Source organism: Amblyomma mixtum, chromosome 2 (assembly GCF_055824585.1).
Source record: "Amblyomma mixtum isolate Tamu chromosome 2, ASM5582458v1, whole genome shotgun sequence".
Lineage (NCBI taxonomy): Eukaryota > Metazoa > Arthropoda > Arachnida > Ixodida > Ixodidae > Amblyomma > Amblyomma mixtum.
The window spans coordinates 149,771,077-149,795,856 of record NC_143013.1 but is presented as its reverse complement, the minus strand read 5'-3'; the positions used below and the strand labels follow the sequence as shown (position 1 = coordinate 149,795,856).

The 24,780-nt window shown below is 43.4% G+C and overlaps 1 protein-coding gene across 1 annotated transcript; it reads right to left on the bottom strand.

Annotated features, from left to right (window-relative positions):
• Window positions 1-547: 547 nt before the first annotated feature.
• Window positions 548-21,565, bottom strand: LOC149361243 (glutathione S-transferase 1-like). The gene is made up of 6 exons (XM_089569475.1): window positions 21,533-21,565; window positions 17,625-17,837; window positions 15,959-16,017; window positions 9,875-10,016; window positions 5,447-5,611; window positions 548-691 (listed from the first exon to the last, which is right to left on the bottom strand). Exons 1-6 carry the CDS (start codon window positions 21,563-21,565, stop codon window positions 548-550), a joined length of 756 nt encoding a protein of 251 aa, XP_089425601.1.
• Between the last annotated feature and the right edge of the window lie 3,215 nt (window positions 21,566-24,780).

The window sequence follows — 24,780 nt, the reverse complement described above, 5'->3', positions numbered from 1 at the left end:
CGTACACTCACTCACAACGCTCCTACCAAGCCCACTCCTCAGTCAAGGAGAATTTCTCCTGCTTTCGTCGTTCCTAAAGGCGAAGTATTTTGTATCACCTCAATAAACAAAACATCGTGCTTGCATATTCCTAAGGCAAATAATGATCTAATTACTTTGCCCTAACACTTTCTAAACCTTCACCTGCGTCACCTGAACGCCTGGCAAAATATATCTTGCGTTTGAGTTTAGTAACACGCAGTAGTATCTTTTTATTTCATCGTTTCAGCAGCGTCAGGAACATTCTACGTATTGCAAACAACGTATTTTAGAGTTGATTCGTTCGTTTTTCGTGCGGGGAAGGGGGGGGGGGGGGTTGAGAAAAAATTACATGCAGTTTAGTCCCTGAACTTTATTCTTTGCCAGTGTTGAAGATGCCATGTATTGAATAAGAACTAGTAACAATCAACTATAAGACCAGCAATTTTTTGTGCCTCCAAAAGTGCAAAATTGTCAGGACAAGCTGCAACATTGTTTCTTTGAAGCATTTTGGCTTGTCCAGCATAGTTTACTTTGAGTTGCCCTGCGTTCGGATGCCTCGCATGTGCTGAATGCCAAGGTCGTTGACTTCACCATAATAGGGCAAGGTTGATTTCAGTCGCTCGTAGTAATCCATGACGATGGGAAAACGGCTGAGATCGTAGTCGGAGCACTGTGAGTAGAAACAGAAATTATAGTCAGGGCATTAATTTGTCAGCATGACGTAATGGGTTCACCTCTGATGTCAGAAATTCGCCTGCTTTACCATATAATCAAAAACTGTTTGGGGGGTTGAAGCCACAGCTAAATTATTTGGCAACTTAGAGCTTTCAGGCCGACCTGTCCCGGGCATTAAAACCAGAAAATTATTTTTAGCCACGCCTAACAGATCAGTTCTAATCAGTCTAGCGGCACAACTTCAAACAAGGTTACAACAACATTGGAGTATTTCCTTGTAAACCAATCCTACGGCTCCTCTGATCCATCCAGCATTAAGTATTCTCTGCCGTTTGTCAGTCACACAACTCGAGTGGACCTGATCTCAGTGTAGTCTGAACTCAAAACCTGACTATGAAACCATTACACCTACTGTGAAGACACGAGTTGTCTCTCATCCTTCCAGCCGCGAAGTTGGCAACGAGACGTTCACTCGCAGTAAACTGGAATGTGATTATACTATCTAGAATCCGTGCCAGACCTTCCTAACTGACTTATAAGAAACAGTCCAATGTCTCGTACGACAATATTGTCGCCATCCAAGACTGGGGCGTAGTCCTTACGCGTCAAATTACCGCAAAATCTAGCCTCACGGTTTGCTTTTTTTTTTGCCGCAAAACTATCCGACTCCCTTTTTTAAAGCGACAGCAATAAATGCCACGTTCTGCTGAATATTCGGTGTCGGCGTTGTCAGCGGCCGCGTTGGGAGCGAAAAACCACTGGCATGGCTCTCGCAGGTGGTTCCCAAATGGCAACCTAGGAGGGAGGTGGGCCTCCTAGGTCACGTGACCTTGCGGTGTCATCACAACCTCCCCACCAGACAGTGAGCGAACTGCCCACTACGGCAGGTGGCACTCGGGAAGAGCAACCTGGGTTGCACAAGACCCACGACTGCGAGCACCTACTAATATGTTATGGTACACCAGCACTAAAACCCCCGTTCTCAAATTTCGCCCATGTTTTTCTGTGCGAAGCTTCGGGCAGGTGGCGAAGTGCCCACCTACTTGAGGGCAAACTGCCAGAAGGGTTTTATGGTTAACAAATTGGCCCTCCTGCCTGGGCCAATCTGGCCTGCAGCTTAATGAAATTAAATAAATAAACAAATAAATTATAAATAAACAAAAAGTGTATGTCGAACAACGAATGACTGTGAAATAATGTGTGTGCGTTTCTATGGACATGTATAATCGGTACTGCAGCCCCAACCAAGTCTCGTGTGGTACTGATCATTTTATGAATGCTCACATAGAGTGCGCTTAGCCGTAGCCTTGCTGTAACCGCCAAAACAATCCTTAAAAAGTGCTAGTGTGCCTCATTCGCATGTAGCATAACCATGACGAAACAGCTATTATAATTTCGTATCCTTTAATCGAGTATTGGTAGGAAAATAGAAATGTACTATAAAGGACAGTTGCATTTGAATGACGTAAGATCAGGGGTGTCAAGGCATCTCAAACGTGGACGTGACCTTTTGGCCTCGATATGACTGCAACTTTGAGAAGATCCAGGCCATAAATTGCTAAGACTATTACATCCTCATAATATTGCGCGAGCGTCACGTCGCCTCAGGAGGCCAGCGAAAGGTATTTGGCACTGTGCCTCTGGGAAGTAGGTGGGAGTAGGTATGAATATGAAAGCACACAAGAATGTGGCTGTCGGCGGCGGAGGTGTTTCCTGAGCGCAAGATTTCGCGTAGTCTGCGGCTGCTATCGTCTGCAATAATAAATTTTAAAGTCACATGAAGGATTAATGTTTCATTTGACCCTAAAAAGGTACCTGAAGGTTATTTTTGAGAAGATATTTTTCCTATAGTTTCATATTATACCTTCTGTTTACAGCAATAATAAAAGAAATAAATATAATATGTCCACTATTATGAACTTCACAAACATGGCGTGTTTCCTTACACTGCACTTCAATAATTTTCTTTGAAAGTATCCTTGTACATACTGACCCAACTAAAATCTATCAGTTTTCATTCCCAGGACGTCATCGGAGTGGAACCACCTACCTGCAGCCTTACTTACTACTAACAACATTGAAGAATTTAAAAAACGGTTGCGGGATCATTTTGTCGTAGATTAGATAAAATGGTTATTTTATTTATTTTCACGTTGCTATCCTGTATACAGCGATTTCGCCAATTTTAAACATGCATTTTCGTTATTTTTGCCGCTTACTGTTGCTAACTGTGTTGTCATTGCTTTGTATTATAGCTTGTGTTATGAGTATTTCTAAATGACCTTATGCCTTAACACTACTTTGTATACTTTTTTTGTATAGTTTTTTCGCGTTCATACTTTTTTGCAATATTGTTTACTTGTATTCTCTTAACATCGAAATCTTGTGTAATGATGCTGCTAAATACGCGCGTTAGCTATTGTTTTAAATAACGCGTTGTGTATATATTCTGTACGTATTTGTAAACTGCTCACTGCCTTCTCTAATGCCCTCCAAGGGCCATGAAGGAACCTGAAATAAATAAATAAATAAATAAATTCTATATAACTTTCAATAAATAGGGCAACACATAACCATTTGAGATGTTTAGGCATTTCTTAAGGCCTGGAGGTACTCAAAATTTGCGCCAATTGTTACAATCCCCTAAGAATGGTCGTATAAGGCATTTTTCATTCTCATACATTTAATGTGATTATCATCTGATATATAAACACTATTCGAAGGCTACCTAAGTCATGAACATAGCTGCAAAAAAAAATTTTCGCGAATAGTCCTGCCGCTAATACATGACGTAGTGATAGGCGCACCCGCCACATGCAAATTATTGAATGCCGGTCAGTCTCCAGGTCAAAAATCAAAATACATCAAAAATCAGAAATAAAAATACAGTTTCCCAAAAAGTCTAATTCATGGTAACTTAAGGATTAACGATATCTAAATCCTACTCAAGCTGACTTATAAAGAGCAAGGAACTTTGGGCCCGTAGCTGTAAAGTTGATTTTTATTGCTTTCGTTATCTTTTACATTTCGTGCCAGCTTTACTTCTGCTGCTATGATTTGTTACGACCTGCCTATGTATATTGTACGTCTGTCAACCAAAACCAATTTTTAGTTATGCCTTATTCCGTGTCCCCCTGTTGTTCCGGTCTTGAGTTTCGCTAACGTGTTACCTGAAAATAAGCATGGGCCAGTTCGGCAAGCTTTACTCAGTATTGCATGCTTCTTTAAACACAGCCATCGTTGCGGTAATCATTGCCCTAGGCAATATCGCCGTCAGTTCTGCAGTGAAGCTGAACCTCGCGGCTGCCTGCATTCCCCGCATGCGTCGAGTACCATCTACGTATGCTTCCAGATGGCATGTCCCATTAAACGGGAGCGCGTAGGGCGCACAAAAATGTACTCCGTGCGGAGCGAACGACCTAAGATGCTATTAGATATGCTAACCAAAAGTTTCCAATTTAAAACCCCTCTGGCTTTTGGATAACTCACACTACTTTTGAGCCTCCATTTAGGTTCGTGTTTTAATTTCAGCCATATACGATTCACGCAGCTCATTGCCCATCTGTTCTGGCTTGTTACTCAACAAAGGTTTCAGATTCCGTCTCCGGTGCTGCTTGTGACTAAAAGCTAACTCCTCATGGTTTTAAAGGGACACTGAGGAGAGCTCTATTAATATTTTTTTATAGCAAAATCCGATAGTTCGGCATTTCATGGCTTTGTTGCCACTTGGCCGGCAGCGAAAGATGCATTTATTTCTAAGAAATTTGGATTCGAAGTTGAAATAGTTTTTCCCGCCGCTCTGATTCAAACTTGGGATTCAGCTATGTCGACACAGAACTAAGTGACGTGACACATGACATTCACATGACGTAACGCAGACTCCGTGATTTCTGGTGGCCAGCAGTGCGGCCCAGCAGCAGCCGAAAAGAAAGCTACCGCCGGCCGCACGTTGAAGGCATCTATCGGCTATTGCGGCCGTCGCTTCGTTTACATTCGCACCGGCCTTTTGCCAGCGTCACAATGGATCCCGTTCTCGAAGTCGTCAACGAAGTTCTCGCAAATAGACGCCTTTAGCATACCGTGTACCTTGTTACCGTTAGCGGAATACCGGGAGCCCCCATACCGCTGAGAGCAAGCGCTGATTGGTCCCGGCGCTGCAGGAGCGCGCGTAGCTATCGGGTACGTGGCGCCATCTGGCGACGTCAAGGAGATTTGCGCATGCATTTGCTGCGCCTCAGTGATTTGTAGCGTCTCGTGTCCTAGTGTTGCTAGAACTATTGGTTCTAGCAACACTGTTTTGTCCTATGACGCCATGAAGCTTGTACTTGCGAGTTTGGCCTGTGGCGGCGATACCTGTATTTTGGTTCTTACTCTTTTCTATGTTACAGGAGCTTTGTTGTCAGTATGAATGGCGTTTTTGTAATCAGGAGCTGGTATTCTGTCGATGCAAGTGAACTTCAATTTCTCCTCAGTGTCCCTTTAACTCTGGAAGAGGCATGTGAGCTGGAATTGTGTTCCTCTGCTTTCAGAGTATATTATTACTCATTCTGAAAATGAGCTCTTTTGAACCGCTGCTTGTTCTTTCCGTTTCTTTTTTTTTTACTTTCGGTACTTGAAATTCGTGGTTTTTTTCACTTCAAAACTCAGTTACGCATTACCAAAACCGAATTCACTCTCAACAGCTTCGACGGCAAACTCTTTTACAGGCTTTACATTTTTAGTTTGCCTAAAGGAGTTGAAGACCACTCGCCTCGGTGACGGTGAGAGACGCCAGGATGGAAATGTCGGCCAAAGTTATGTCGTCGCCTGTGACAAACTTGTTTTCGCCAAGAAATCCACCCAGCAGTTCCAACGCTTGCACCAGTGGCTTTTCTTGTTCAGAGTCCGGCTGCGGGCCGCCAAAGATCACCGGATACTAGGGAGCACGCAGAGAGTTACGTTATGATGCGATACGCCGAGGGGAACTGTAGAAGCTGGGCATGGGCAACTACGAACCCCACACCTGACAATGTTAGGAGAAGGTAAGTGACGCCAACCAAGTAAAATACAGGAAAAACACGACGTTTCGGGACCGGCTCGGCCCCTTCTTCACGGTGTGACTACGGGCGAGCGCAGCTTGGCTTTTTAAGCCCCTGCGTGAAGGACCTCCGGGTCAATGGCCGCAGCCCATGGATGTAGGATGAGGGGAGAGTCCCCAGGGAACGATTAACATTCTCTCGTGTTTGCTGAATGTGCCACGACTCGAGTAGAAGCCTCCTGCGTGGGTTAGCTTCCGTTTCCAATACAATGGTGCTCTCGAAGTCAATTGGGTGGTCACACCCTTCACAGTGTTCGGCCACGGCGCTGCGTTGAAGATTCATGTGACGGACGTCCGCTCTGTGTTGGCTCATCCTTTCCGCGAAGTTCTTCGTTTCCCCTATGTACGACGCCGGACAGACGGAACACGAAATTTTGTATACGACACCCTGGGCCTTTTCTCTGGGCTGCCGGTTTTTTGGGCGGGGGAGAAGGCGACCGATAGTGCTGGTCGGTTTGTGCGTTCCTAGCACCCCTTCTTTTCCGAGAATGCGAGCCAGCGTCTAGCTCACGCCTCTCACATAGGGGATGCAAACACGTTTTCGTTTCTGGCATGCGTCTGAGGCATGTGAGACGTTCCCTGGGGACTCTCCCCTCATCCTACGTCCATGGGCTGCGGCCATTGGCCCGGAGGTCCTTCACGCAGGGGCTTAAAAAGCCAAGCAGCGCTCGCCCGTAGTCACACCGTGGAGAAGGGGCCGAGCCGGTCCCGAAACGCCGTGTTTTTCCTGTATTTTACTTGATTGGCGTCACTTACCTTCTCCTAACGTTAAATTTCCCAACCAGACAGACTTCTGTCGAATGTTTTCTTTTGAGTCACCTGACAATAGCTGGTTGGATGCTAAAACCGTCTCTACTAGATCGACACTTTGCAGAGTGCCACCATGCCCCTGTGTTTTCCATTTATATTGATTGAACCAACCTTTTAAATATTTGAGGTACTACTCGAAATTCGCATTTTCTAGGTAGAAATTCCTTTCATTATTCATTAGCTACCAAATTTTAGTGGCGATGTTCATTAACCTTAAAAGCCCTGTGACCTGCCTACGAGACACTTGACAGAGTGCACGCTTAGGAAAGGGAGCGCTTACATTAGCTCACCTTTGATTAGAAAATAGTTTGGCCTTGCGGATCCAAAGAGAGGGCTACAGGCTTCGGCAGTAAGGTACGTACACTCTGAAACATTGCTATTGATAACCTGCCTGATGTAACCTTGGGATGTACTGCTACCTGCAGTAATTGGAAGTTTGTAAAGAAAAAAAATTAATAATCTTGGCGGTAATAATCTTGGCAATAGTAAGCGTGATCCTGGGGAACGTTCTTTTCATGAATGCAACGAAGTATGGACACAGATGCGCATCATCAACAGATGCGTTTTCCACAGTGGAAATAAATAAACCTGCGGGTAGAACACGTTCTCGAGCCAAATATTTGAGTAGCGGCACCTTAAAACAGGATTCCCCCTTCTTAAAACGCATATATTGAAGGTCCTGCGCACCTGGATTAATAATTGAGATTTAAATGGTGAAAACCTCATTAAGCGTCACAAAGATACGCTTTTTTTCTTCTACTTATTATTTCTTCTACGAACTGAAATTGCGATCATAATTAGCACTGACACTTTAAAGATGACGTAACCTTATTGTCGTGAATTTACAAGTGCCAACTTGATTGTACTTATCATCAGGTAGTTATTAATAATTTTAAGTTTAAGCTTGCGAAACCGTGCCGACTAGTGAATAGAGACCATGGAACGTTAGCCTTGCTAACTCTTAGAATAGAAGCTTGCTCAAAGCACGTCAGTTTCCAATAATAAGAATAATTTGAAGCCAGTTGTCTTCGTTGAGAAGTTCATGTAATTTGGAATTGAGCTGGAAAGAAACGCGTTGTCTTGCTAGTTACCGATAGGAAAAGAATCACAGCAACCAAGGATGGTTTTCAAGACTCTTCTTCACAAAGGAGAGGAAGCTTAAAGGGTCAGTCTACTCACCGAGATGAGTGTATAAATAATGGCATATTCTGGTAGTTGGCACCCTATAACATCAATAACGAGGGGTCTGCGCCCGGTTTAGGCAGGAATTTATATTTTATTTCGACGTTAAAAGTCGCGTAAAAAAGCATGGTGGCGACCCCAGACGTTCATTTTGTTCAAGAAAGTGGTAGCCTTTTTTTGTAGCAGCATAAGTGAATATACTACGTACCATTTGTATGCCCCAATGTCAGAGAAACGCACGTTTTGTTCTAGCAAACTGTAGAAGGCGTACCACTCGCTTTTTCTGTAAATCACATGAATATTTATAGTTGCACGTACGCAAAACGCAGGCACATTCCCACTTTTAGCTCAGCGTATGCTAGCAGAAACGCAAAAATAAACTCAGCCTATAGTGGCGCCATCTGGTCGTCAGGACGGGAACCATTGCTGTAAACAAACCGACTCTCCACTTAAGCCTAGGAGCGGCAGAATCGTCACTCTAATTATTAAAATAACGCAAATTTATCTCTTATATGTTTTCTTATAGGCGAGATGAGACGAAGCGAAAGACAGGCGCCCCATTTATGGCCAGTGAACGCACTGAAAAAGGCAGCAACAACGAGAATTCAGTCCGAAGCGAGAGGTCCGGCTTCGACGGGCGCCGCCATGTTTGTCGCCGCGCGGCGGAAATCCAGATGGTTGCCAGATGAGACTACCATCTCATACAGATGTGTTTCCACATTAATAAATTCTATTTTAAAATGTTCTACCGCACTCCTTGGCACCACAGCTGGCTAAACGGTAATTTGAGTAAAGAGCTATCGGTTGCCGCAAAGAAAATATGGTCGATAAAATTCAGTAGACTGACCCTTTAAATATGTAAATTTTATTGGAGCAGTTACTGTCTTCAATGCTTTCGTATCCAGCAATTTCAGACAAAAATTTCGAAAAGTGGAAAACTCTAAGACACTTTTACGTAAATATTAGAGGCAATGGTTCATTTTTTCCTGATATGTAGAAAAATGTTTGTTTCAAAATGTTTCCATCAATCGTATCGAAATGTTAAGCCTCCCATAGAAAACCAATGGGGAGCACTTTTGATGGTAGCCAGAAGGTTAACAGAAAAAAAAATCAAGACTGCCGTGGGGTGATCTGCAGCTATATTGATTGTTGTAGTGAAATTTTACATTACATGAAAAAATTGCATTCGTATATAGTTTCCTCGCTAAAAAATGCTTTTGCCGTGAACATACATAACAATTCTAGAAAAAAAGCATTTTTGAGCAGAAAACAATTTATGAAAGCAATTTTTTCATATAATGCAAGACTATATCAATCATTATAACGGTAGATCACGCAACAGCAGTCTTTTATTTTTCCTCGGTTAACGTTTCTGATGTCGGCAAAAGTGTCCCCATTGGTTTCCTGTGGTAGTCTGACATGTCCAATGCGATCGATAGACATGCTTGAAAAGAAATATTTTGCTACATATCAGAAAAATGAATCCTTACCTTGTATATTTCCACAACAGTATCATACAACTTTCCTAGTTTAAGTTTTTTTTTGCCGGAGAATGTTGGAAATGATTATCTTTCGTATTATTAGCAATTACGCTCTATAGCCACAATTCTGTGCTAAGCAATATTTGCAAGACATCCATAAGTAGACTATTTGGTCGGCATGAGCTCAAGGACAAGTCAGTGAGAGCGGTAAATATAAAAAGCTGACTATTTCATGACATTATTCCTGTCAACTACTGTGGAAGTCCATGACGTACTGAAATGCTAAATTTTCTTTCAGCCCATTCTATAAGTTTTCTCAAGTGCATCTATAAGCTCAATCATTTCATAATGCCATTCAATAATTTATGCCTGAGTAGAAGAGCATACGCGCTGCCTTACTGTACAAACTAGGAAACTCTAGGAAATTCTAGAGGCCCGTGTACTGTGCTATGTCAGTGCACGTTAAAGAACCCCAGGTGGTCGAAATTTCCGGAGCCCTTCACTACGGCGTCCCTTATAGCCTGAGTTGCTTTGGGATGTTAAACCCCAATAACCCAAACCAAACCAAACTAGGAGACTATAGGGAGTCAAGGGAAGCGCCTAGATGTCTGCGATGAGTTTCGCTCACCAGCACCTTGTGGCACGCGTCGAAGAGCGTGCCCATGTCGAAGTACAGCAGACGCTCCACTGTGGCTCGGGAGCGTGCCTCTTGCGGGTAGAGTGGGCTATGGGGGACGTAGCGGTTCACCAGGTACGTCTGCACAGCTCGGCTGAAAATCAAAAGAGTAATTCATTCCAACTTAGGCACTGTATTTAATGAGCCACCTTTGAAGCGATGAAATGCGGTCATACTATGGTGACTTGGACGGTGATGCTAAAGCGGCAGCTTCATGTGTTAAACAGAAGCTTCTGCTTTCGATTGAGCAAAGCACATTGGTTTCAGTGATCGAAAGTGTCTGCCTGCTGAAGCAGAACGCTGGAGCTTATATCCGCGGCACCAAGATGAGAAAAATGTCTTTAGATACTGGGAGGAATTCTCTCCAGGCCTCATTTGTTATCGCGTTCTTGCTAATTATGCATAGCAGTGGTATGAAACGAAGTGCGCACAGTTGGAAGCGAAGAAAGACACTTCGGTGGCGTTCACTCGGGGAGGCGGTTACAGGTACTGCACGAAAACGCGAAGATATTACGCCACGTCTCTGGCCTGCACTCTTACGACCGTGTGTCCATCGTTGGTGCTTTTCGAGCACGTTTCTTCTGATCAGACACGTGAAATACTCGAAAGATTAGAGAGCCCGGCTTACAAAAACTGTGCAAAAGATGATATGTACGTTGTCGTCAGACTGCTTCTAACTTATCTCACTTATTTTTTTACTTCCGCCGCTGCCAAAGCATAAAAAATAACCTCAATCTCAACTGAAAAGAAATCAAGGTTTGTTTCGAGGGGTGTATTTACAAATTTTTTCAAACATCACTTTCAATTTACTGCTCATCAAAGAGACCTACCTCGGCGCGAATTGATATCTCTGCCTAGGATTAAAGTGATACACTTTACATACAGACACTTGGAACAGAACGAGAGCAGCAGTCCTTTATCTTTTCTTGTGTAAACGCTTTTTCTATTGAATCCGCATATATGAGCCTTCATGTGTAACGAAACTGCGATAATATTTCCTTCACGTAAAGCATAACAAATTGAACGACACAATGATGATACTCAAATGTATTAATATTTGACTTCATGATGTTACCGCTAGCGCAACGCCGTCAGAGAAGATTTAGCTCTGGATTCCTTGCGGTGTTTTGTCTTATAGAAATGCCGCAACAAAACATTGCCTTTAAAATGGGACACAACTACAACCAGTGCATGTTCTTTAGTGCTTTCCACAGACTACAAACGAGAGCTTTTGGGAAAGCCGTGGCTCTAACGGGATAAGGGGAACACTTAAGATCAGCCTTTAAGGGCATGAAGCGAGAGCGTTAAAGGCTCCCTTCTGAAGTTTGCCTTCACATGCAATCATATACTTTGTTGACGCTCGCACATTTATCTCATTATCACAACATAGTTTTCCCATTTTTGTCTGAACTCTTCCACGCTGCAGTCTACGCGTATTATGTTACTCTTATTAGTATCTCAATCATTAGTGTGTCTGTAGTTCAATGCACTAATTAATACGTTGCTAACCTTCAATTTAGGCCAACACCGCACGCACATTACCACCGCTTGTACTTCGGCCAACTCAACATACTTTGGCATCGTCTCTGGCGTCCAGCATAATTGCTCCAAAAGTTCTGGCGGCCAGTGGTTCGGTTGATGGGGCACAACACCGCTCCCTCATGCCGCAATACAATGATCGTGTGTGTCTCCCAATTTTCGGGGCGTTCCTTTTCATAAATTTAAGTGAAATGCATATTACTGCAAGGAGCGGATTCCGGCCGTTGGGCGTTATGCTCAGTTTTGTCCCACATAGGCTGTCAAATTTCGGTCAGTCTGCGGCTTCCAGCACCTTTCTGGCAAAAAAAAGTACTCCAGGCCTCGCACTGCCCTAGGCATTACACCCAGCGCTTTCACCGAATTTTTGCGACATTTATTTGACATTAAATTTCGACCCGATACCACGCGATCTTTCCAGGCCGGTTTGTGGAGGAAGATTGGGCTTAGTTCCCTTGTATGTGAGACAGCTAGTTTCCCATTTTTTTTTTGTTTCGGAATTGTTCCTATCCGATTATTAGAGAAGTCTTGCTATTAATTTCGTGACCCTCTTTCCAAACTAAGTAAATTCTTCAAAGTTTACTTAGAGCACATCTTTACTGGGCTTTATTCAGGAAGTGTGTGCGTCTTTGTGGTTTTTGATAGTTTGATTTTCTAAGGAGTACCTATTTTCTCTTTCACGTAATAATCTGTACAGGAATTTGATAATGGTGCTCTTTGCGGCACCATTATATTCTTCTGTGTACTTGGCCTTCAGAGTCATCATGCGTTAACGCGAGAGTCAAAGGTGCCGATTCCTCTTTGCAAGAAAACTTTTTCCGTAAATTAGACACCAAAGCTCCGCTTGCTAGCATGCGGCTCTATAGAAAAAGCATTTTTGTACCCTCTGTTAGCTGCCGTGTGTGCAAAGCATCTTATTATTTATTTATTTATTAAATACTGCCCAGTGCCCCTTGGCAGTAAAAGCAGTTGTAGATGCGTTGTTTTTGAAGCATTTTCGAGTTGCATTCATCAGCGGCAAAGAGACACATGCATTCTTGAAGTGGGTTTTAAAAAGGTTGTTCTTCAATGCTGCCAAGTTTTCTACAGATTGTTTTCAATTTCAATAGGAGCGAAGCTCAGCTGTGAGTGTAAAACTTACAGCGTGCGCAAAAATGTTGGTGCCGTAAAGAAAGCGTTTGCACTTATTTAGTCCGACCGTGTTTCCATTATTTTCATTGATTCCCTTCGAGCTTAGCGCTGCTCGCTGCCCCAGAGTTTCTCTCGAAATGTTTTTTCATATCTTGATAATTTAGCCCTTTTGCGATTGAAGAAAACGCATTGAAACTAATAGTTGTTTAGAGAAATCAAACGTTAAGACAGCTTTTAGGAGAAGCGGCTGTAATGAGCGGCGGCCACTCCCCTAACAATTAACCCACTTTAAGTTTGAAGGCCGCGCTCGTTCTGTCCATCTAAAAAGAAGCAAGACACAACGTATTAAGAACTCGTCAGTAAGAAATAAGGGGAGTTCTCAATGTGTGTTCTCCATGAAGAAAACAATTTGAGGCCATTTGCTGGTGATGCGATCGAAAGCCTGCTTTCCGCTTTGATCAGTACTTTTTAAATCAACCTCAGCTATCTTTTACAGCGTGTAAAAGAACATTTTGTGGGTTGTTTTAGGAATCACATGCTAAAAAATGCACATATTTAGCCGTATGCGCACAACTTAAAGACGAAACATGGAGGAGCTTCGACTCTACTCGGCAATCCTATGGCGAGAAACAAAATTCATGCGGCATCTGAAATTGCATCCGAAGAGAATGTACTTACGCCAAGTAAAAGCCGTAACTTTTTAAACTATTAGGTATTTTTATGGACACAACAGAAAGGAAATAATAGGTGCACTTTATTTTCGCCTGTTCCTCCTGGAAACTTTTGGTGCTACGTCCATGTTAGCAAAACAAGTCTTCATTAGAAACGTATTAAGTTGAGTCTTTCGGTGTCTCAAAATTCAAACAACACGAAGAGCTAAGTGTTCATCGTCTTTATTATGAAAGTGTCATCCTAATAAATTACTACTCCGGACCATTTCTGTGTCAGTTTTTCAGTAGATGCTTTGCACTATACAGCGGCATGTTATTTTATTCAAGATGCTAAGTCGGTGTTTGTTTTGTCATTTTCATAAACACGTTGAAGAAACAAGCCACGTACTGAGCAGGTTCCTCTGTTAAGGCATTCTAAAAATATGTCTCCTATCTTTATATATCTCACCTGGCAGAGCACATGTATGTTTACCACTTAATCGCAGAATTAAAACCTCAAAACATATCACGATGTTTATCAGTTCACCCTGCGCTTACGGGCACTGGTTGTATGTGGATGAGCTTCTTGCTTTGGTTCAAACATGCTATTGGAGGTGCTCTCTCGAGGAGTAGGCCAGTTGTAGAGTTCGCTGGAAAGTCGCACCGGCTGTAGAATTACACGAGACAAAAGCATTGGGGGTTGTGGAGGATATTTTCAATGAAGCTCAAAAAATGAGTAATAATGGCGACCTTTCAAAGCGACCGGAAGGCACAATTCTTTCTCTTTCAGCTGCTGCAAACTACAGCCTTCAAGTAGGTTGGTACTATACTGACTACGAACGATATCATTGCCACATATCATCCATATAAATTTCAAAGATAGCTGTTTATAGCTTACCCCTTCTAAGCTACCGTCGTGAAAATGTTTTTGGTGAAACGGCTAGTGAGCTTCCTCTCTTACTATTTGCAGTAAAACTAGCTACATGACTATAGATTTACCTACAGGACAGATGCCGCGCGATAGGTGACTTACTTTGCAGCCCCCCTGTGCTGGTCAGCGATTAAATGTTTTGCTTTCTGAAAACTTAGTTCTCAGCATTTATAAGTAGTTTTACTACCACGGGGGCACTTATGCGACTGAACTGTACCGAGTATGCGACGTGCGCCCACTGTGAGGAGGCTTGCGCATAATGCATAGTTTGCCACAAAACCACATCCACCTTATAGTTTGTTCTTAATGGACTAATCCAATGGGCGCCGAAACAATGGAGAGAAGTTTACTTTCTATTTCACTCCGCACATGTCGAGCCACAGTAGTAAGACAAGAACAACAAGGCTATTATTCCTTGTTCTGATTCTGAATGAATACACAGAAGAGAGCTGAGCCAAAGTGTTTTGAGAGTATTTGTATTAATGTCTAGGTACTGTGTGAGTGTGCGTGTGTGGCGAAAAAATGCGGGCTGATCTCTTGCACAGAATTTATGAACTGCAGATGGATTATAATTTCACACAGCCAATCTTTTCTCCGCTCACTTCTCTTTCATAAAGTGCCGATATTTCGGTCTCTAACGTTAGGTATGCCGAACTTAGCAGGGTTGCCTGCCCTAATTTAATTATCCCGAGCAATATTGCTGATTTTCATTACCAGTTACGTTCAGCCATTCTCTACTCTAAAAACGTCGGCAGAGACAATTAATACCGCTTACTTCTGAGAAGGTTTAAGCCCGCCCGCTCAATTGGTGAACGCAGTAGCCGCGCGCTGCGGCGTAATGTAATCCACGTAGCTTGCAATTCTACCGACGTGACGCCGCTGCGTCCCTTCTGATCTGCTTGGCAACCTCGTGAAGATATTCGCCGCGGTATCGCGGCCTGCTCTCTGCCTTAAGGGTATGACGCGTTATCTAATGGGCTAATGCTCATGTATGCAGAACTGAGCTTTCTCTAAGACTCATACATCCCTGGCAGTCCTCATAGCACTCTTGGCGCGGTTGTTAAGCGGTGCGCCATTGCCCTGGGAAGACACGTGCTGCCACCGGTGGGAAATGTGTGATCCCCCAGATTGCTGCGAGCAATCTGGCGCGACTAATCGTTCCTTTAACTGCCACCTCCATGTTGCATGAGGACGCCATTTCGTGCGGGTACCATCGAGCGCGGTATTAGCCTTCCTGCACCGCTACAGGAGCCCACACTTGCGCTACCTTCTGTATTAATCATCAAGTGTCTTTCAGGCAGCTAGCATGCTCGATATAATATGAAGGCAGCTTTGTAATCAATGCTTGGTTTTAGTTGCCGTTTTCAGTTTTTTTTTTGCCTAAAGGTTGACGCATGAAAGCAGCCACTCGTAATGTCTGTGGTTAAATAAATAAAGACACCTCCGAATAGAAATCTTTTGTTCACGCCCAAGTAAGGTCCCAAAACTTGAAAATGAATGCCGGACTTCAGTGCTGAACAGGTGGGCGGTAGAGAAACCTACTTTTTCTGCTGGCTTAAGTGCGGGGAGGAGGTCCAACAGACAACATAAATTGATCTGTGTCAGCAGAAATGGTCACACTGAAATGGTCACATTCTACAATTAAACCCTGCAAATTGATGAAATGTTGGCTAGAAGGCGAGAATCACAAGGCCTGAGCCACAGCGACAGAAATGAATTTTGATTTGCGAAAGGAGAGTATAGCGCCTTGCTACGAGAGCAATGAACAGAAATGCAACCACCACTTGCCTTTCCCACAGGACAAAACCGTCGTCAACCAGGGTCGGTAGGACGGACTGCGGGTTTATCTGGGAGTGTAAGAGAGCAAGAGGATTACATTGTTCCGTGTCGTAAAATATACAAATTCCTAAGCTTAGGAAGTTGGGAGAGCTCGTGCGAGTTCATGTTGCGAAACAGCGCGAAACTCGAGCTTGTTATGTCCGTGTCCCTTTTGTCCCGTTTTTCGAACTGCTTCTCAAAATATACACATGCATGAGCAGAAGTGTTAATTGATTAAATTAGAAAAGAGTGAATGGGCGTTTTCAGTAGCCTTAAGGTATATGGTTGTCCCAAAGTGCTTTTTGCTCTGCAACCGTGGCACGTATTGTTGTATCCGGTACACTTTACATAAGCCCCAACGGCACAAAATGAAGGGCGTTCGCAGAAGAAACTCCGAATAACGTCAATATTGTGCCAGCGTTCACGGCGCCCCCTTAAGCTGATCCCGTTCTCCCGCCCGTCTTAGTGGCACCTGCGTTGCGCTTCTGTTCGGCATTATCACCCGCATCAGGGGCGGACCCCTTCGTGTTGGCAAATCAAAGCATGCTGACTCTCTAGGCCTTCTTGGACAGCTAAAAGCAGGGAGATCAAAATTAGTATTTCAGGAGGTTTAGAGCATGACGAGTACACGTTAGCCGGTCATGCGTGCACGATATGGGATCAGCGGACACAAAGTGCGATAATAATAGTCCTGGTCAATATCCTAATTATCTAAAGCAAATGTAACGTTCTAGTAGTCTTTGCAGCCAGCGTGCATGATCATACTGGAGACAATGGAAAGAGTATATGTGAGCAATGCGTTTCTTAGCATTGTAATAACATGCGCGGCATCGGAGATAGTCAGCTCTCAATTTCTGAATGATTTCGCATTTTCACCACGGTAAGGGCGGGGCAATCGGCGCATTACTCCTTGCGATTACACTAAGGTGTTTCTTATGACGTTCCGTCTGAAAATCACGTAGGTCGACTGCCTAAGAGCGACTTACTATCTGTATATTTCTACAGCGTTTTCCTTTTCCGGATCTATTAATTTTCCGGCCAGATCTCCTCTGCAGAGTGCCGTGTTCTCCTCCTTCCACAGGCAACCATCACACTGTTGGGGATTCCTCCGATCTCGCCACACCCTCCTCCTTCTACAGCAGCTACCTTGCGAATGGTCCCCGTAATAACCATCCTCGCTTAAGCTTTCCAAAGCTCTAGGCATATCATCCGCTTTCCGCGGTAACCCTCAACTTTTTCCAGAGAAGCTGCCCTCAGTGTAACTTTCCTGGCAACCACACATCAGTTGAAGCTTATTACGGTTTCGCCATACTCCCCTGTTTCCACGATAACCACCATCTGGTTTCATATTCCCCCGCTCTCGGGATACCTTCCTCCATCCGCGACAATCCCCCTCGTGATGGTTCCGGTAGCAACCACCCCCCGGTTACGCATAGCTCCGCTGTCGCTATACAATATCCACGGTAACCACTTTCCGCGTAGTACCCTTGGCAGCCCAACGATAGGTTACGCAGACTGTGACTACTAGAACATGCTAATGCTACTACAAGGTTTGTCTCTGGGACAGGCACAAAGCTCTCCGAGTAAAAAAAAAAAAGAAAAATCTGTATCTTTCGAATGAAGTGCGCTCGCCCACCTTTTGATACTGGGGCGTCATGTGCTCGCCCGCCATAACGTTCACTGGTATCAGGTTGAGGCTGAGGTTCAGGTGCCTGGCGACCATGCGCACGGCACGGCACGGAGGACTGGACTCCATGTGGTATAGCTCCATGGGAAACGGGTTGTTGGCGAAGCCCTTTGGGGCGCCCAGCTCGGCTTGCTTGAGGGGATGCACCTTACTGTTTCCCCGCTGGAAAGGATCCCGGCGGCAGAAAGGAGAGGAGAAAAAAAAGACCATGCAAACGTTTTTGAAAACTCTGCCTGGGGAATACCTTGCTTCGCAGGCTACGGGAAGAGGTATTTTTATGGCATTGCTTTCCTGCTCATCTGTTCATTCTAGCAGGGGAAGATGTCGGATAAAAATTCGCCCCTGATTTCACATTGCCCCGAGAGGCCCTGCCGCCAATCCCAAAATTAAAAAAATTCAAAATATAACAGTACGCACATGGGCAAATGATATAAGAGAGGGCACTGAAAAACGATTCAAAAACACACAAAAGAGGCAAGAACGCTCGTTAAAAAATCACAAAATACTACTAAGTGTCGCGGGTGCAAAAAAATTACTAATGCAAAGTAAAAGTGCGGCAATTTCTGCGATGACATGATGCTGCTTGACAACCAATACCACGATTTACGGTCAAAACGAGAGAATAAATTTTTGGTACGTTTATGTGAGCGGAAGCACTGGACAGACTCTGTTTTCAGACTGCTTTGTTTTCGACCGACTCAAGAATAGCAAGATTATCCTCGTTAGGGAGCTATATCAGTGAAGCGCATTCAAGTAAAGGCCTAATAAGGGTGCTGTAAAAATAACCAAGCGGCGTTTCACGAGACCAAGTTTCTTGGATCGATCAACATTTTGGTATGGGCTAGTCGGATGCTTTGTTAGTTATGTGCTCTATGTGACGGTTAGATTCGAATGCAGATAAACACCTAGATACTTGAAATTTGCATCGCTTCAGTTGAGTAGTTATTGATTGTGTACTGACTGAGTAGCAGTCGGACTGTGGTTAGAAATTTTAAATATTTATTTTATCTATATTAATCCGCATCGGTCGTATGCCACACCATTCAGTTATTAGTTAAAGTCAATCGAAGAATACGCACGTCGCTTGGGTTAACTAATTCGATGTAAATTATGCACTCATCTCCAAAAAGCCGTATTCTTGAAGTTAAGCTAGAGGCTATGTCATTGATATAAATAAAAGAAAGTGAAAGCCACGCAAGGACTCTTGGGGAACACCTGAGGCTGCTGTGAAATGTTTTCAAGTGCATTGTTCAAATTTCACTGCCTGAGAACGATTATTTAGAAATTTCTCAACACATATTGTTCATTTTATGGCCATTATCCAATATCTAAAGTTTTTAGATAGCTCACAGTCGAAAGCTTCAGAAATATCTATGAAAGCTGTCTCGGTGTCATTCACGGTATGTAAGGAATGGTGCAGTCCTGTTACAACTTCGAAAAGCTTGGTTTCACATGATGTTTATGTCTGAAGCCGTGGTGATTATGAAAGAGCAAGTTGTTTCTAATTAGATGAATCTTGATGTAAGTAAAGAAGATGTGTTTGAATAATTTGCAGGAAACGGAGGCCACATTTATTGCCCTGTAATTTCTGTGATCTGTATTTTTGCTTGATTTAAGTAAAGGTATTATATTACAAAAACACAGACGCCAACTAGAAAGTGAAATTTGACGTCGACGTTTAGGCGCCCAGAACGGGGGCCTTGCTCACGATGGAATCACACCAAAAAGGTTTGTCTTTAAAAGCTAGAGTAATCCCTGCAAGGATCGCGCGTAATTCGGGTTAAAATTACCCTCTTTGCGGTGTCTCTATTTTTTGAACTGTATCCCGCCGGCCAGACGGGATTACGTCATACTTTCGACCTCATCAAAGGTGTTATATGTGCAGTTCTCCAGTTGTCTGAAATGATTCCTGTGTCAAGTGATTGCTGAAATAGTGCCAGAAAAAAATGCGATTAAAAGTAAATTTATCAGTTTTGCGCTTCTACTGCCAGGACCTGGGCTTGTGTTCATGGGCAGCCTGTCGATTGCTCGGGCCGTCACCGTTTCCTGCAATTGTGATAGGAGTGAAATGGTGCCGCATGACTGCTGAAGCAGCTGATAGAAATGAGTCAAGTATAGCTTTCTCCGTGAGCGCTTCATTAAAAGTCCCACTGAAAAGTTCGGCGCTTGTCTTGATATAGCATCTTCCCTAGTTAATATTCGTAACGGGTGAGTACTTTTCGGGTTGGCTTTACCCCAGTACTTTTTTGGTTCCTTTTTAGTGTATGCCGAAGAGTGGCGTTAAAATACATGTTCATACTGCTGTGGCACCGCAAGGACAGGGACGAAGACAGAGTGACGACAACACAAGTGCTCCCTAACAACTGACAAAATTTATTAAAACGCTTTTAATTTTGCTTTTCATAAATTTTGTCAGTTGTTAGTGAGCACTTGTGTTGTCGTCACTCTGTCTCCGTTCCTGTCCTTGTGGTGCCACAGCAGTATGAATTCGTACCAACTCGCCCAATTCTCGACCCTTTTGAAAATACATGAATTTTTACATCTTCCACTTTAGCAGAATGTAAAGCAGAAAGTTTATTATATTTTTGCCGGTCCAAAAGTGCCTTAGTTCTTGTAGCCTTCCTGTAAGCGTGCTTCATTTTATTTAAAGACCTGTACATTCATCAGTGAACCACGGGTGAATGATTATGGCTTTATTTATCAATTTTAGAATGCGGTCATTCTGAATTTGTTTTGTGTTTATAAATAAATAAACTCCAGCTTTTGTCGGTTGTGCGATGACAAAGTATTCAGAAAGTCCATTGAAAACATGTCCTGGTAATTCGTTCAATCTGGCTATGTCTGCGCGCGCGTTATTGAAGATACATTTTTTTTTTCTAATGGGGCGAGGCAGCAAAATCTAACAATGCGTGAGCTTATTCTACATTGCGATAGTCGCCTGCAAGCGACAATCACATGATTTTAGTGATCACATATTATATGATAGTGATCACATGATGATAGTGTACACATGATAATCGCTTTATCGCGACCTTTTGCCACTTTTTAAGCGAGGCTTATTACTCCTTCAAACTTTCTCTCCGTTTCGCATTATGCCTAATGGTAAACATCATAAAAAAATATTAAAAAAATATTATTGTCGCTTATTCCCTCCAACGCACTAACAGAAACAAAATTACAACGGCTCGTCAGCACTAGGTCCAAGATCTCATTGCCGCGGGTAAGTTCCCGGATCAATTGTGATAAACGATGAAGTTGCAATAAATGAACAAAGTGAAAACAGCAAGACTGATTTTGTTGGGAGGTGAAAGACGGTGACACTGCGCAGTTAATAGTGGGACATTTAAAATCTCTTGGCAGAGTAAGTACTGCTTTCAGAAACCTAAGCGAAATCTTCTCCAGTGTATCATTTAAAAAACCGACGAATTCTGGCTGAGAATCGGCTGGTCGATACCACACACATATCATAACTGTCCGAATTCCAACTCGGTTGCATTTCCAGATTATTTATACAAATGAGTGAATTGATAACAAAGAAGCCTGAGAGTCATTTTTAATTGAAATAATCACTCCGCCGCCACGCAAGCTAGTCCTGTATTTGCGGAACATTTGAAAAGACTTAGCTCTCAATACCTGGCAAATTACATCAAAAGGCCCATGTAGTATAGGCTGAAGGATTTGAGTTAAAACCGTAGACAGCAGTTGTGCTCGCACTGCTCAGTTATACTGCTCAATTAGAGGCGCGGGGTAGCGCAGCGCACTAATAACGGCTAGAAATAAAGTGGAGAGGGGAGGAAGAAGTTAGAGACTTTAATGTATAAAGGATAAAGGTGAATCAAGTGAAGGTCATGACTTACTTTTGTTGTTTCCGAAGAACAGCAGCAGAACATCTGATGATGGAGGTGTGGGAGTGAGTCCGGAAGTCGTCACGCTATCTACGCCAGTCCTGCGCAATCGATCAATATGCATTTAATCTTCCTTTACTCTATTTGTGCGCAAGAGGCAGTACTTTCTACCTATTCTCTCTAAATAATCTTTTGCATCTATCATAACTGGCAGCTCGCACCTGTGACCCCAAAGTATATAGGTCGGGAACAAAATCATATACATACTGCCTGAATAACAGAGACATGGCTGACAAATGGCGGAGGAGAAAGACCGGGAATTTGGAAGTAAAATAAAAAGAGTGTCACCGGCATTGTCGTTCACTTATTCAATGGAAAATCTTGACATTGTGAAAAAGTTGCCACTACCTTGCGCAGAACAACGTGACAGTTTAAAAAGAATGCTAGAGGAACTAAGAGCTCAGTTGAACATCTTTACTGCGCGAACATGAGCATATACAAGATTTAAGCATTTTTTACACATCACGTTTCTAAACGTGCCCTGCTTCTGTCGTATCACCGTAGAGCTACTCACATGACCAATTTAATCTTTGCAGCATGAGTACCAAAAACTTTGTCTTGCACAGAATAACATATAAAGTATTACAACGCAGTTATTTACCGTGAAATTTCCTTAAGGCACACCCGAGAATGTATTTTTAGCTCGAAGACACTATATTGTTTAGGCTACCGACAGCAGAACTCCTCTAATAACCATTGCAAAAGGGACCGGGGAGGAAATAATGTGCCTTATGATGTTTTCAGCGCACTCTGAGCATATTCATCTAAAAATGTCACTCCGTCATAAGCTCCGGTAAGGCAACGAGGACAACGAGGATTGACGGGTGGCTTATCTTGGATGAACTTCTATACCAGCGATGGGTGCTTGTGTGCTCTGCAGAAAAGACGCGTCGCTTCTTGGGGCACAGCTTCCTTACAAGGTGGTGATAGTGATCGCTGGTCGATGCAGGCCGGTTTTCCCCCTCTCCGCTGCAGCAGCGGTCGGAGTGCAAGATTGGGGCAATAAGAACGTCATTAATTGCTTTTCCTGGCCTGAAATGAGGACTGGTACCTTGTATTGGTTCGTAATGATCAGTTCGGTGTCATTGAGATTGATGCAGCACGACCGTCGTTTGTTGTGCGGCCCTGGAAGTTTTCGTTGGTCTATTTCTAGTACCTCTGTCGCACTACAAAAGTTCTTTGTCGCACATACTTTTCACCTTGTGATAGCTGTCTTCGAACTTTCTTTAGGATGTTTGTAAACAATACTTTTCAGACGGGTGTTTCAGACTTGAAGGTGGCGCCGATAAAGCCACTCAGAAGGCAATGTTTATTTTTGAAACATGCGATGAGCTGTATACATGAAGGGCAAGTTCGCTACTAGGCCATGCGACGACGTGGGCGACTATTGAAATGATGATGGTCCCTGTCATTTTCATTTATCACTGAAATAAATTAATGAGCTTAGCTCTGATTGTAGTCAGTGTCTCCATTTTTACTCGATTCCTTAGAAGATTCGTAGCAATGGAATGTTCCAAGATGTCCGCATCCAAATGTTCAATTTATTCTAGGTTATTAGGGATGATGAAGATCATTTTGAAACAGCTCCCTGTTGCTACGCGGTTGGCATTTATGGCGTTTCTCCTGTTTCGCAAGTGAAAATTGAAAAGGGGAAACTTATGAGCTGCTTCACTTGCTCTCAATGGCTGGCTGACGCAACGTTGGGAGCGATGGAAACAAACGCGAATAGTGTGGAGCCCAGATGCTCTGCTATTCGCAATTCTTTTATCACACTTTTACTTCGGCGGTCGCAGAAAGACGCTAGAGTGGTCAATGGTGCATTCTGGGACGACTCTGACGCCTTTTTCCTAGCACCCAGGTAAAAGCGCCATAAAAAGAAATTCGAACAGCGGAGCGCGTAGGCGCCGCGTTGTTCGCTTTTCTTTCCATCGCGATAGTACACGCTAGAACTGCATAACACCTGAAGGGAGCAACTGTGTATTTACGCAGACAAAGTGAGTTATCTGCAGATGTATGTCCCAAAAAGTAACGCCCTACGGCGATTTTGGACCGTATAATATTTGAAATACGGCACTCTCCAACAATCTCATGTCTATATACAACCACAAACTGCTGTAAACAGCAATTATTATACATGATGACAGAAATTTAACCAATACACAGAAGACAAGTTTGAATAGTGGTAACTAGGAGTAGTCTTCACACTTTATGTCTGCCTCGCGGCAAAGGCGAAGTAGAAAAATGGCTCTCGTGGAGAGCTGATCGCTTGATTGACTGCATATCCTTAAATAACTCCGAATACCTAGCATATAAAATTTTATGCATAGCAATTGCACTGATTGTATTTCTGTGTTCCCATGCCTTTGCATTAGATTTTCCCCTCATTTTTATATTCGTGTATAATTCAACTTAGTCCATCTAACCTCATTCCTCATCGGTGAGGATATTTTCTAGCTGTGGTGCTTCACTGACGCAGTCTTTTCGTGAAAAAAAGTAGCAGCGTGTCACATGCTTTCTGAACTTTTGTATTCATTATCGTTATTATTATAGACTTTCATGCACACTACAAAGATACAGCTGCGAGTTATATCAGAGATCTGGAACGCGACACAAGAATCGACCGACAGGCCCTGTAATTTCAAGATATAATTTCAAGATATGTACCCACCCCGTGCAAAACCGTCCACTGTCTATTCGCCTAGCGCTAGCAGTTCTACCCGTGGCACTGCCCGCTCTGGCACTAATCAGGTGGTTATGACCCGAGTAAAATCATCTCTTGCGTGTCTGCAGCTGACATAGTGCGAGCGCACCACACCGTGGCACTGCCGGCGCATTGTTGTATTCTACGTAGCAAAAATCGTTGTTTTCGCACTGGTTCAAATGTAGTAGACATTCCGCGTAGCTTTTCAAGTGTAGGAACGCATTTGGAGAAGGTTTTTGGAACGTTCCTTTTTTTTTCAGATCTGAGACCCGTCTATCAAGGCATGGTGTTAAAACATCCAAGACGTCCTAGTGCGGGCGCCCAAGCGCGATCTACTGGTTGTGACCCTTTTAAATCCAGCACTATGAATCAAAGTTTCAAGTACAAAAACTCCGGTTCACAATCCACGCGTGCTTTATAATATAACCGCGCAAGAGAAATGTAGAATGAATAAGCATGCATTTTTCCACTTTCCATTTTTGGAGCGCTGGCGTTGCCA

Bases quoted from the DNA above. Each gene is read 5' to 3' on its own strand.
- LOC149361243 (XM_089569475.1), bottom strand. From the start codon at position 21,565: ATGTTCTGCTGCTGTTCTTCGGAAACAACAAAA. The intron at 16,018-17,624 runs GTGGGCGAGCGC...TTACACTCCCAG, and splicing joins TGACGCCCCAGTATCAAAAG to ATAAACCCGCAGTCCGTCCT. The intron at 10,017-15,958 runs GCAAGTGGTGGT...TTTGATTTTCAG, and splicing joins GGTTTTGTCCTGTGGGAAAG to CCGAGCTGTGCAGACGTACC.